The following is a 12,614-nucleotide window of genomic DNA, read 5'->3' on the forward strand; positions in this document are numbered from 1 at the left end:
CCTGCAGCTTTTAAACCACTGATGTAGGATGTTTGTAATGAGTTGTGCTCAAATGGCTCCAATTTTTTGTAAATTAATGCATCTATTATGCAGTCATGTAGATGTCAAGTGTGGTCATGGTTACTCGCTCTGCAATTAGGCTGAATAAAAAAAAAAGGATTGGGGGTGAATCTGCTGGGTCAGTATCAAACTGTCATGTGTGCAGGAGAAAATGCGCTATTGTGGATTCCTTTGCAGAAAAAGTACAACAGCTTGTTATAGAATAGTTGTGATTCTTTGGATATGTGAGATCGAAGTAGATAGGAAAGAGGGACTTGTAGATGACTTTTGATGTTTTCATTAGATTGCAATGCAGTAGCCAGTTAAGGTGGTTTTTGCAGCACTTGAAGTTTGGTTCCTTTGAAGTTTAATGTGTCATAGTGGTTCCACAAAGCAGAGACTTCCATTTTGGTATGTCGTTGGCAACAACTTTACAGCTATAAATAATTCGGGAGTAACTTCTGATGGACGGTTTGATAGCGGATACAAGAGCAACATGTTTTTTTGAGGAATATGTCTTTTTGTGGGTGGCATCAACAATACCTGGGCAGGTGTGATGATTTTCTAAAAAGAGTGTTTGGGCGAGTACAGAATTAAAAATCCCACCGAGCATACAAAGGCACCACTACAAAGGTGTTATACCGGTCACCCTCAGGGTGGTCTTCCCCCAAACATTTTGAATTCTCCATATTTTTCTGATCTCATTTTTGTTGGCCTTATGACACTGCACTTTTCTTACTGCTAACCAGTGCTAAAGTGTGTTTGCTCACTCCTTAAAAGATGGTAACATTGGCTTATCTCCAATTGGCATAGTTAATTAAAAGTCCCTAGTAAAAGTGGCAGTACATGTACCAAGGGCCTTTAAATTAAATACTACTACTCTGCCTGCAGCACTGATTGTGCCACCCACTTAATAAGCTCTTTGAACATGTCTCAGGCCTGCCATTGCAGCCTGTGTGTGCAGTTTAAACTGCCATTTTGACCTGGCCAAATAAAAACCTTTTGCCAGGCCCAAACCTTCCTTTTTAATACAAGTAAGTCACTCTTAGCGTAGGACCCAAACAGCCCAGTGGTCAGGGTGCAATGTATTAAAAAAAGTAGGACGCCTTCTTTTAAGTTTTACATGCCTTAGTATTGAAAAACGAGTACATTTGTTTTTCACCACTGCAAGGCATGCTTCTCCCATATGATAACATTGGAGATACCTTATTTTGTTTAATAAGCTGTAACTTCCAAATGGGAACAGGTAAAGAGTTAATGTTTAGTGTCTCTGGAATTGTAGTAAAAAATCCTCTTTTATGGGGAAGTTCAGACTATATATTACAATTTTGAAAATGCCACTTTTAGAAAGTTGGCATTTTCCTGCCCTAGCCATTTAGTGTTTGCATTCTGTCTCTATCCCTCCTTGACAGCCACACACAATAGAGAACTTGGATGTGCCTGGATGGGCCATCACTGGCATGAGGGGAGGGCGGAGTTAGGTACAGCCCCACTTCACCCTGAATAGAGTGTGTCCTGCCTTCACACAAAGGACTGTATACCTCCGGTAGTTAGATTGGAGCTATGGAAGGGAGGCAGGAAACCTTAGCAGGGGAGGCAAGAGGCAGGAAACCTTAGCAGGGGAGGCAAGAGGCAGGAAACCTGAGCAGGGGAGACAGGAAACCCTCTAAAGGTTTCTCCCACCTCAAACAAGGCACCAGGTATAAATATTGGATCTCAGACACCAACTCTCCAGTACACTCCTGAACTTGTGGAAGACTCTGCCAGGAAGAAGGTCTGCTGTGCTGCTGAAAAGGACTGCCACTCTCCTGGGCTGCTGCTCTGAAGGACTGCTGCCTGCTCTGCTGACCTGCTGTCCCCTGGCCCGGGCATGACCTGTAACCTGTACCAAGTACAACTAGAGTAACTCAAAGGACCAGTCTCTTGTTATCAGCACCTGGACTCTGCAACTGTGCGTGCTACTCTGACAATTATACCCATCCCTGTTTTGGACTCTTGGAAGTGGTCTGAAGGTGCTCTGCCAGCTCATCTGTGGATCCAGCAGAATAGGCAAGAAGAAATTCGGAGGTAGAGGGCCGCTGAAGTGGTTTGAGGGCTTCAGTTCTATAAGAATATTGAGGATGGTAGCTTCCTCAAAGGTTTTGAATTTGTTTCAAGAAGCGTTGTTTTGGGGAGTGTTTCCTGTTGACATTTACATCACAAAAGGGCAAGCTGACAAAACAAGAGAAATCAGTGACATCACAGTAGGAAATGTAGCCTTCTTGTGACATCAAGGATCCTGCTTATGATATTCGCGGTTCCTCAGTGTGATGCCAGCCATCAATCTTGTGTTGTCATGAATTTGTCTTGTGATCTCAGTGATTCCTCTTGTGACATTAGCAATCCTTCTTGTGATGTCAGATTTTCTTTGAGTGACCACTGCAATTCATACTATGTCACTGTTTCTACTTGTTATTTAGCGCCGTGATGCTCCCCGGAGTGCCAACAGCGCTCTATAAATTCTATCATACATACATAAATTACGTTAGTTTGCTCTTTTGTGATATAAATGTCAGCAGGACACAAAAAATGCTTCTTGGAACAATATCAAAACCTTTGATGAAGTCACCATCCTCAATTTTCTTACAGCACTGAAACCCTCAAACTACTACAGCAACACTCTACTTGCGAATTTCTTCAATATGATGAAGAAGTCTATGCTCCCACTTAGGATCAAGATAGTAAATGTCTCCCTACTTCAAGACATGAGTCCAGGTTGCCTAAAGTCGGGGCAGGTAAATCCTATTTTGAAAAAAACCATGACGCACCATGGGGAGCTAAACAACTTGCACCTAATCAGCAACATTCCGACTCCGGCAAAGAGCCTGGAGAAATGTGTCCATGTCTAACTAGGTAACCACATAGATCAATTCTATCTCCTAGACCAATTCCAATTCGGATCTTGTTAGTGTCACAGCACTCAACGGGCCCTTACACACATAGTTGAGGACATGTTAAAAATGATGGATAAAAATGTATCTTGCCTTCAAATCCTTCTCGACCTCTCGTCAACTTTTGATACTGTCAAATATGAAAGCCTATTAGACCTTCTGGAATGCAGGATGGGACAATCTGGGTCGGTCTTAAACTGGTTTGCCTCGATTCTACACAACGGAATGCAAAGAATTAAGGTCAATCAGTTGCTGTCCAATTCCACATTGGTTACACTAGTGATACCACTGGGTTCCATGCTCTCACCCACTCTCTTTAACCTGTTCATGGGGCCTTTAAATGAAATTTTGAAATTATCTAACATCTACTATCACATGTATGTGAATGACACACAACTGGCTTGAAAATCTCTTCCCCTGGGAATATCAGGTCTCTCAACACAACTCTACATGAAACCCAGAACTGCCTGAGCTCCAACCACCTCAAACTAATCACTCTCAAAATAAAATTCCTTCTAATCGCCCCACCAAACAGTCTCCCATTATTGAAGAATATAAAAACAAGTAACAGCTCTTAACTGTGTACTACACATTAGAGATTACACCTACAAGATCAATGGGAATAACACTAGATAACCTAAACATGCAGGAGCACATCAGCACCGCTAACAGAGGAGCAAATGTCCAAATAAGCATCTTAAGAAAAATTACACCCTTTCTCTCCTGTACCCCAATGATTTTAAGTCTGCTGTTCAAGTCCTAGTCATTTCTAGTTTGGAAGTGCAAACCCTTGTGGTGAACCTAAATACAAGTTAGCTCCCAAAAGGGTCTCTCCTAACTCTTCTGCAGGGCTCATCATAGGATAAAAAAAAAACAACCATATCTTTCTCGATTTTAAATCTCTAAACAGGCTCCCATATGAGGCTAGGATTCAGTAAAAATTTGCCTGCATAACCCGCAAAGCCCTACACTTCAACACCCCACTGTACCTTGTACAAAAACAGGAGCTATCTGGCGACCGCAGATCCTCTAGAAGCACCAGCACTTTATTGCTGAAACTCCAGAAATGTCATAAAAAGAAAACCTATGATTGTGCTTTCACGGGTATTGCCCAGAGAATTTGGAATCTCCTGCACCCTGAAACCAAATTGAATCCCTCAAAAAAGAAGTTAAAGTCTTACTGATGAATACTTTTCTGAACTAGAGTTCATGAACTCTACCTTCTGGTCCACGTTGTGGCACATTCTCTTCACCCATGTTTACTGCTTCTTATCTATGCTCCTGTTTCTTTACATGTCGGCCTTGTCGTTTAGGGGGCTATCTCCCTTCACCTTGGTGTGCGACATACTGTATCGTTCTTAAATACGTTGCTGTTTTGCTCTATCTGTTTCTTTTCCATGACCATGTGTAAAGTGCTCTGATACCCTCTTGGGTCATGTTCGTGCTGATTAAAGGTTTATAAATAAATAACTGACGCATCTCCTCTGATGCGAGGCGCAACTCTGAGTAGAACCGATGCATCACCTCTGCTGTGAGAATTTTTCCAGCGTAAACACTCCGCCTCATTCTCGTAGCCTGCAGCCTCAAAGGAATTGCCACTGCGTGACACAACCCTGACGCAACGGACTTGCATCTGAAGCCTCACATCGTCGGCAGCCTCAGCGATGATGCAGGACTTCGCTTTGCAAGCCCCGCAGTCTATTCTGAACCAGATGGTTTGCGACACATTGTCAATGCAGGACTTCGCTTCACAAGCTTCCCTTGTTGACAGCCTCCTCGATAACAATGCAGGACCTTGCAATGCAGCCTCACTGCTCCACAGAACCCATGTTGCTTGATGCATCATGACCTGGAACTTGCAACGCCTCGGCTGTGCGATGCCCCCTTAACATGGGACCTTGAAACACTCCGCAACCAGGTTCTAAGCTACTTTGGTAGGGTGGGCCTAACTGGGTTCCTGTAGCCAGCTTGTGCTCCATCGCAGTTGGCCTGAACTTGCGACTTTTTCCTGGTCCGGCACGACCAGATATCCTCAGTTGGCTTTTTGTGCTTTTTGCAGTATCTTCACTGAAATCTTTAAACTTGCATATTTCCGTTTCTATTGATTGAATTCCTTTTATGTTTTGGTCTTGTTTCATTTATTAAATTCTACTCTATTGCTCTAAATTGGTATTGGATTCCAATTGTGTTGTGTTTTCAGTGTATTACCCTTTGATGTGCTGAATAAATACTTTACACACTGCCCATAAGTTAAGCCTGACTGATAAAACTACCAGAGTGTTGAGCACAGATTAATTTGGGGTTTGCGTGTAACTTCACCTTAACAAAGATTGTGCTTTCTGCTTAAGTAGGGGTTCTGCCACATCAACCAGTAACCTAATTTCTTACAAAAGGCTTTATATGGTGAAGGATATAGTGGTGCTTGTTTGTGGAGTTTGGAAGATGATGATCTGCCCAAAACAGGAAGCCAGGTGATTGTTACTGCTGTTGGGCTATATCTGAAAGAGTACTACAGATGGCTGTCTAGCTAAAAAGTGCTATGAAGTCTTTCAAATAGTTCTCAGTTCACTATGTGCACCATCCTAATAGAACACTGGCAGGACTGGACTGAGGAACAAACAGAAGCCCAGGCAAATACGCTCAAATTAGCGCTGCTTCCTGTTTCCCCTCAAGCAATTTCTCTCTTTCAATCCACCGATCCTCTCTCTCTCTCTCTCTACTCTTCCTTCTCTTTGTTTTGAAGCCCCCTCATGCCTGCTACAATTCACCTCAGGGTAGTGGGGGAAGTGACAGATGCACCAGTCGCAGCCATGGGCTCTCAAAACCAGCCTCAGCCTGCCGGGGAAATGCCCAGTGGAATAAATGGTGTGTCCAGCCCTGAACACTGACACCACAGTTAGAGCACCAATGGGTAACACAATAATACATTTAATTTTTCAGCTTTTATCTGCTCATTTAATGTGATTGCCATCAAGTCAATGAACATGATGAACCCTGAATAGAAAAGCAATGCCATTAATATTGAGGTCTTTGTGTTGTGTTTATTCTCTTTTCACACAATTGTTAAAAGAAATGCCAGGTACAGACATGGTTTCTTTACCCGCAGCATAAATATAATTCAGAATATTTAGAGACCGTTCTTCATCGAATAACATTGTTTAAAGTAGGCACACTTACCGGCCATTTTTATCATTAAAGATGTACCTCGGAACATGAGGTTTTAGACAATGATGCACAGGATATATCATAGGAACACTTACTACATTAGTTCTTTATCACCATGTTTTATATATTATTCCAGAAATACAGTGAGGGTTAACAACAACCACACCTGAGTTTAAAAAGGTTATTGGCAAATAGTTTCATCTTGAAATAGCCTGAGGTCACTTACAGTTGAGATAGTCTAACATTACAACATACATCTGATTACAGGCAGCCTAGCACATAGGAACCTAAATGGTTACTTGCCTAACAGACTGAAGCATCCCCATGAAACCATAAAACAACATAAAAAAACTGCAGATTTTCAACAAAAGAAAATTGAAACAAACATTACTCTAGAATATGACACTCATTTTCTTGCTTTTTTACCAGATTTGATATGCTATATCAACATTTTGTATAGAAATGAGTGCTAATGCGTGTGGCCAGTAATCTTAAATCACTTCATGATTCTTTTACCTGGAAAAAAAAATCTGTAATATTGGTCTACCATCAAAGTTGCTTACTGGTCACATTTCACAGGGATATAAACTCAACTACTAGCCATCAAAGGGATCTACTGTACTTCCAGTACTGTTGTAGAGGCAATTAAGATCCCTTTAAAGTGTTCAAATTAAAAGTGGCAATCACAAAGGGCGGCTGTTAGGTGCCGCATCAAACACAGACCAAAGTACAACCCAGATCTTTGTGAAGACATGAAGTGATCAAGTGCAACTGGATTTATCATAATAAATAAAATGTGCAGCTTAAGTTGCAAAAGCAACAGTATAACTTTGAAAGCATACAAATCTATTTTCTGATTATCCTTCATAGGAGTACAAAATTAATTTCAGATTGACTATTGGAAAATGTGATACTTAAGATGATTGATATTAAGATGTAAGCGTGCATTAGATTGTTCAGTTCAGCAAAAACATATTTTAAAAGACATCATGGATTTTATAACAACACAGAGAAGAGATAGAAAGCTAAGTTCTGCAAAAATAGCTTTTGTCAAATTCTTCCATAAAGATGTGAATAAAATCATGCACTTCATAGGCATAAAAACAGTGAAGAAAGATGTGGACAGTGGGCAATGTTACTATGGCCCTAGAAAAATTTCCTTTTAGCTGTAATTTCACAAAAAGACTGACATTTTAGAGTAATAGTTCATGTGCTTCTTCTGTACATGGCAGTCAGCAGCAGTGATTAACGCAATCTTTAGCACCATTACATTTGCAGTCCATAGCAGTAATCTGTTACCAAGTCCGGTTGGAGGCCTGATATTTGGTGGGCAGTTAGCATTAGAAATACCACTTTAAAGTGTTCCTTATACAGGAACACCTGGAGTGGCTGAATGACTAATTCATATGGAGGCGGTGTTCTAAGATGTTGAATGAAGGTTGCTGAAGTGTAGTTCTATCAGCTATATCCTAGACCAAGTCCCTTTGGCCTCTGCAGTGCTCTGATGGGCTCTGAGATCCCTTTGCCATCTGGCCCAAGGCCCGACCCAGGAGTCCATCCCATATTCTGGAGCATTCTGTTTCCTATGTTGCTGTCTGGGATTGGCTGAGCATTTTCCCCAATCAAACCTGAAGTTGAGAAACACATGGTTTAAATCAGTAAGGAAAAGTAAAGCATAATGAAAGAATGACTATAGTCTTTTCAAAAACTTCCCCAAAAATATGTACTTACGTCAGTATCAGATATTGGGTGGATATTATATCTTCTTTTAAAAATTGGGCTACTGGTTTACTGGGGTGTGAGCCCTGGTCAAGCAGCAACCACAATCCTACTCATAAGGCACAAGCAACCCCATATTAACCTGTGCTCAGCTCAACCCCTTAGTAACTTGGCACAGAGCCGTCAGTATATGTAAAGTATTTGCACAACACTTCAAACAGTAAAACAGGGGAAACACCACATAAAAATTATTCCACGCTGGTTAAGAAAAACAGAGCAAACTTTTATAGATAAAACAAGGCCAAAACGACAAACATCCAATCAGTAGAACCAGAGTTACGAATTTTTAAAGAATAAACTGCAATATAGCGCCAAATAGCATAAAGCACCAACCGCTGCTATCTGGTAGCATTACCGGGTCGAAATCAAAAGTTCAGGCCGACAGCAATGGAGCACGGGTCAAATACAGTCCCAGATTAGTCCAGCTGAAGGTTTACCTTCTCAAGTTTTGTGCCAAAAGTTCTGTTCAGTTGGAGAGGGTCACAAGGATCAAAGAGAGCACTGTGGGCAGCTGTTGGCGTGGTGCAAAGAGTAGGCTTAGCATCCCAGACCGGCGGGCTGGAGCTTCGCATTGGTGGTCCACCGTGGACTGTTGATGCATCTGTGCAAAGATGGGCTAGCGGCAGGTCGTACTGAATTTTGTGTGAGCAGTGCGATTCTGGAGTGAACGGGCCTATTCGAGGTCGCAAAGAGCTAAAAAATATGAATTCAAGAGCTTGAGCGCCGCACTAAGGGTCCAGGACCTGAGGGTCACCACTTGGGGGTTAGGAACTCGCTAAAGATAGGTCCAGGAGCTGTTGGTGAGACTTTTATGTCCCTGAGGCACAGATCAGGAGGCCAGCAGACTAGCTCTTTGAGTCACTCAGGGGTCATGATTTCAAGATGGGTTGCAGGTCCAGTTCTTCTCACCGGGCAGGAGGGCAGCAGGTCATCACAACAGGGCAGCAGCTCCTTCAGAGTGGCAGTCCAGCACAGTGGCAGTCCTTTCAGCAGCACAGCAGACCTTCTTCCTGGCAGAATATCGACAGGTCAAGAAGTATACTGAAGTGGTGGTGTCTGAGGTCCTTCTTTTATACACAGTGGTGCCCTTGAAGGGGGGAGAAGCTTCTAGAGGCATGCCTTTGAAGTGCACAGATGTACTTCCTTCCCTGCTCTGGCTTCAGACTAACTACAGGCGGTATACAGCCCTTTGTGTGGAGATAGGACACAGCCTATTCAAGTGTAAATGGGGCTGTGCCCAACTTCCCCCTCCCATCCTGCCAATATTGGCCCATCCAGTCCCACCTAAGCTCCCACTGTGTGTGGCTGTCTAGGAAGAATAAATAAAGCCCAAGTGACCAGACACAGGCTGCAGGTACCAAATGACTATGGCTAGAAAGTGTCAACAATCTAAACAAGCATTGGCATAGCCAATAGGTCTCGCCTTTGGGACCTTATAAGTGTTTAGCCATGCAACAGTTGATGTTGTTGCACCAAGGATATTGTGCTGGATAACTAAACACATATAAGGTCTCAAAGGCGAGACCTATTGGCTATGCCAATGCTTGCTAAACCTGCTGTGGCTTGTAAAGAGGCCTTGATCTTCAATCAGTAATTTCTCCAAGATGGCGGCTTTATTAGAGAGCCTGAAGAGGGATCAGCGGTGAACACAAAGCATGAAAATATTAGCGTCAGACCCCTTGTATGCTGTCTGGAAAAACATCTGTGTTGATGACCTTTCCAGAGAACAATACCTTTAGCTTTATACTCTGGGGCACTTTGCGCTCTGCATTTGGACCCCAATCAAAATGTGAACTGCAATTTTGTCTAAATGCTAGGAATTAAATACCCACATCCCCTTTCCTCATTAGCACCTGCTTTCTTATGCTACTTACAAATCACCCTTGTTTACAGCGACAGCTGCCTTGTACAAACAGAGACACGCGTCCAAAGATGAAAGGTGCCTGCAACATCTACATCTTGCATAATGCTGTTTGTCAAAACACATATACCCACAGGCATATCCCTTTGTTGTCTACAAACTCAAACATCCAAGTATGTCATGCTGCATATACAAACATACATGTCAGGCCACACACACATTGTGAGTCATACATGACAGTGCAATCTGCGGTTTTCACCGGCATACAGACAATACCGATGTGGTGACTACTTCTTATTGCTTGCACATGCATACACAAAAAAGTATACCACGCCCATAATTCGGACAAACACATAATCAATGTATATGGTACATCATGTCGGTTGGAGTGTGTTCATTACTAACTGAAGGGGAAACATCAGGAATGTTCCATGAGTAACTGGGCTTAACTCCTAGAGAATTGAGAGTAAATCAGCTTCAGACAAGTGTAATCTGCAACATCTCATAACAAGCGCGGCCGCGGTGCACAGGGTGCCATCTGTTTCGAATTAGCGTGGTGAAAGCAACCATGCTTATTGGAAACAGATGGCACCCTGTGTGCTCTCGGAGCAGGCAAATGCAAACAGCTATTTTCAAGCACTCGTGCTGTGCTGGCATCCACCTTGCGGGAGCGAGCAGCGGCGTGCGGGCCATCTGTTTTCAATTAGCGTGGCCGCTCGCGTCGCTGCTCGCTCCCACAAGGTGGATGCCAGCACAAGCACGAGTGCTTGAAAACAGCTGACCAATTTCTAAAGGTCATCTCTTAGAGCAGCGCATGCACGCTGTCTCGGCGAGACCTAAAAATTGCATTTTCAGAATTGTAATATAAAATCCAACTTCACAATAAGGTAGGATTTTAAATTAGGATTCCAGAGACATCAAACATGAACCAGTCATCTCTTCAAATTTGGAAATTACACCTATAAAATGTAACAAGTCAACTCCAATGTTATCCTATGGAAGAAATAGGCCTTGCAGTACATGTCCAACTTTTCAAATACACTGCACCTTGACCTTGGTGCTATTGAGAGCCTACTTTAGGGGTGCCTTAAATATATTAAACAGGAGGGCTGGGGCCTGGTAAAAGGTTTATTTTGCCAGGTCGAAATGGCAGTTTCAACTGCACACACAGGCTCTGCAATGACAGGCTTGAGGCATGTTTAAAGCACTACTTAAGTGGGTGGCACGATCAATGCTGCAGGCCCACTAGTAGCATTTAATTTGCAGGCCCTGGACACATGTAGTACACTTTACCAGAGACCTGTAAGAAAATTAAATATATGCCAATTGGGTACACGCCAATCTAACATGTTTTAAGGAGAGAGCAAAATCACTTTAGAAATAGTTAGCACAGGAGGAGCCTAGCGCGCATCTAAGATGGTCGCGTGAGCACAGGGCTCCCCGGACCCTTTCTGCTCCTCGGAATATATCCTGAGATTATCCTGATTTGGTTTATGGAATTTGGGAGATGAAGACCAGCTGATCATATATCTCTTTTTAAAACTCTAATTGGACCTGGGAATCCTGAGTTGTCGTCGTCGGAACTTTTGGGACCCACCCGGCGGAGGTGGCCGGGGTGAAGGTGACCCGTGGGGCCGGGCTGCGATTGAACAACAGCGGCCTCAGCGCGGTGCCAGTTGCCGAGTCAGCGCTTTCGGTTTCGATTTTGGCCTTCAGGAGATCGGCTGGCGTGCGTGCTCAAGGTGGCGAGGTGCCTCCTGGGCCTCTGCCCGAGGCTTGCTTCCATCTGCTACTGGTGGGCCTGACGCCTCCGACCCCCACATCGGCGGTTTGTGGTCCTTTTGCTGGCGCCCGCAAACCTTTTGATCGGAGGTCCCATTGAGAGACTGCGCTCGCATGGCGGGCAAGGGGGGTCCGGAGGGGCGCAAGACCAAGGCTTCTCTGCGCGGGGGAGCGGTCCAGAGCAACAACATGGACCGCTACACCCAGGGCAGGGGGCCCCCTGGTGCTACTGGCCTCTCCCCGGATGCTGCGGGGGGAGGCACGACCATCTCTGCGGAACTTTCCCTGCAGGACATTATGGGCGCCATCGAGGGCATCAGGGAAACCATCGCGACGCAATATGAGGCCCTGGCCCGTAAGATCGACACTGTCGCAATCGATGTCACCCTGATTCGGGCCGACCTCTCCAAAACCAACGAGAAGGTCCAGGCCCTTGATACACGGACCTCCACCCTGGGTGCGGAGGTGTCGGATCTGCGGGCCGCGCTTGGGGACATTAGAGTGGTCAACGACCATATGGCCCGGCGGCTTGAGGACTTCGAGGGACGGGCCCGACGCAACAACATCCGCATCATTGGTGTACCGGAGTCCTCAGACGGCCGCCCGGTGGACCTCGTGGTCGAGGAACTTATCCTGCAACAGCTGTCCCCGGCTGGCCTAAGTAAATTCTTCGCCGTGGAGCGGGCCCATCGAGTTCCGGGCGGCCGGCCGCGGCCGGGGGCCCCCCCGAGGCCTATCGTGGCTAAACTGTTCCACTACAGGGACCGCGACGCTATTCTGCAGGCTTCACGGACCCGTGGCCCGGTCCGCTACGAGAACTCGACCATCAATTTTTATCCGGACTTCACGCAACTGGTCCAGAAACAGCGGATGGGATTCCAAGGGGTGAAGCGCCGTCTCCGCGGGCTGGGCCTGAAGTATTCGATGATCTACCCGGCGAAACTCCGAGTGGAGCATGGAGAGCGGACAGCCTTTTTTGACTCTCCTGTGGCCGCAAGTGACTGGCTGGACTCGCTGCCGGACGGGGGTGGCCGGCCCGGGCCCTCTGGGAGCACCGC

The 12,614-nt window shown here is 44.9% G+C and overlaps 1 protein-coding gene across 4 annotated transcripts in view; it reads right to left on the reverse strand.

Moving 5' to 3' along the window:
- Window positions 1–5,990: 5,990 nt before the first annotated feature.
- Window positions 5,991–12,614, reverse strand: part of GPATCH2 (G-patch domain containing 2) — a 569,031-nt gene continuing 562,407 nt past the window's right edge. For 2 of the 4 annotated variants that reach the window (XR_014963203.1, XM_085612932.1), the window contains one exon: window positions 5,991–7,762. Coding sequence is in view for 1 of the 4 variants with exons in the window: in XM_085612932.1 (XP_085469058.1) it covers window positions 7,593–7,762 (170 nt within the window). In the remaining 3 variants the exon portion in view is untranslated. The remainder of the gene's footprint in view (window positions 7,763–12,614) is intronic. The other 2 variants (XM_085612934.1, XM_085612933.1) reach the window with 2 other exon arrangements.

Source organism: Triturus cristatus, chromosome 6, assembly GCF_964204655.1.
Source record: "Triturus cristatus chromosome 6, aTriCri1.1, whole genome shotgun sequence".
NCBI classification, from domain to species: domain Eukaryota; kingdom Metazoa; phylum Chordata; class Amphibia; order Caudata; family Salamandridae; genus Triturus; species Triturus cristatus.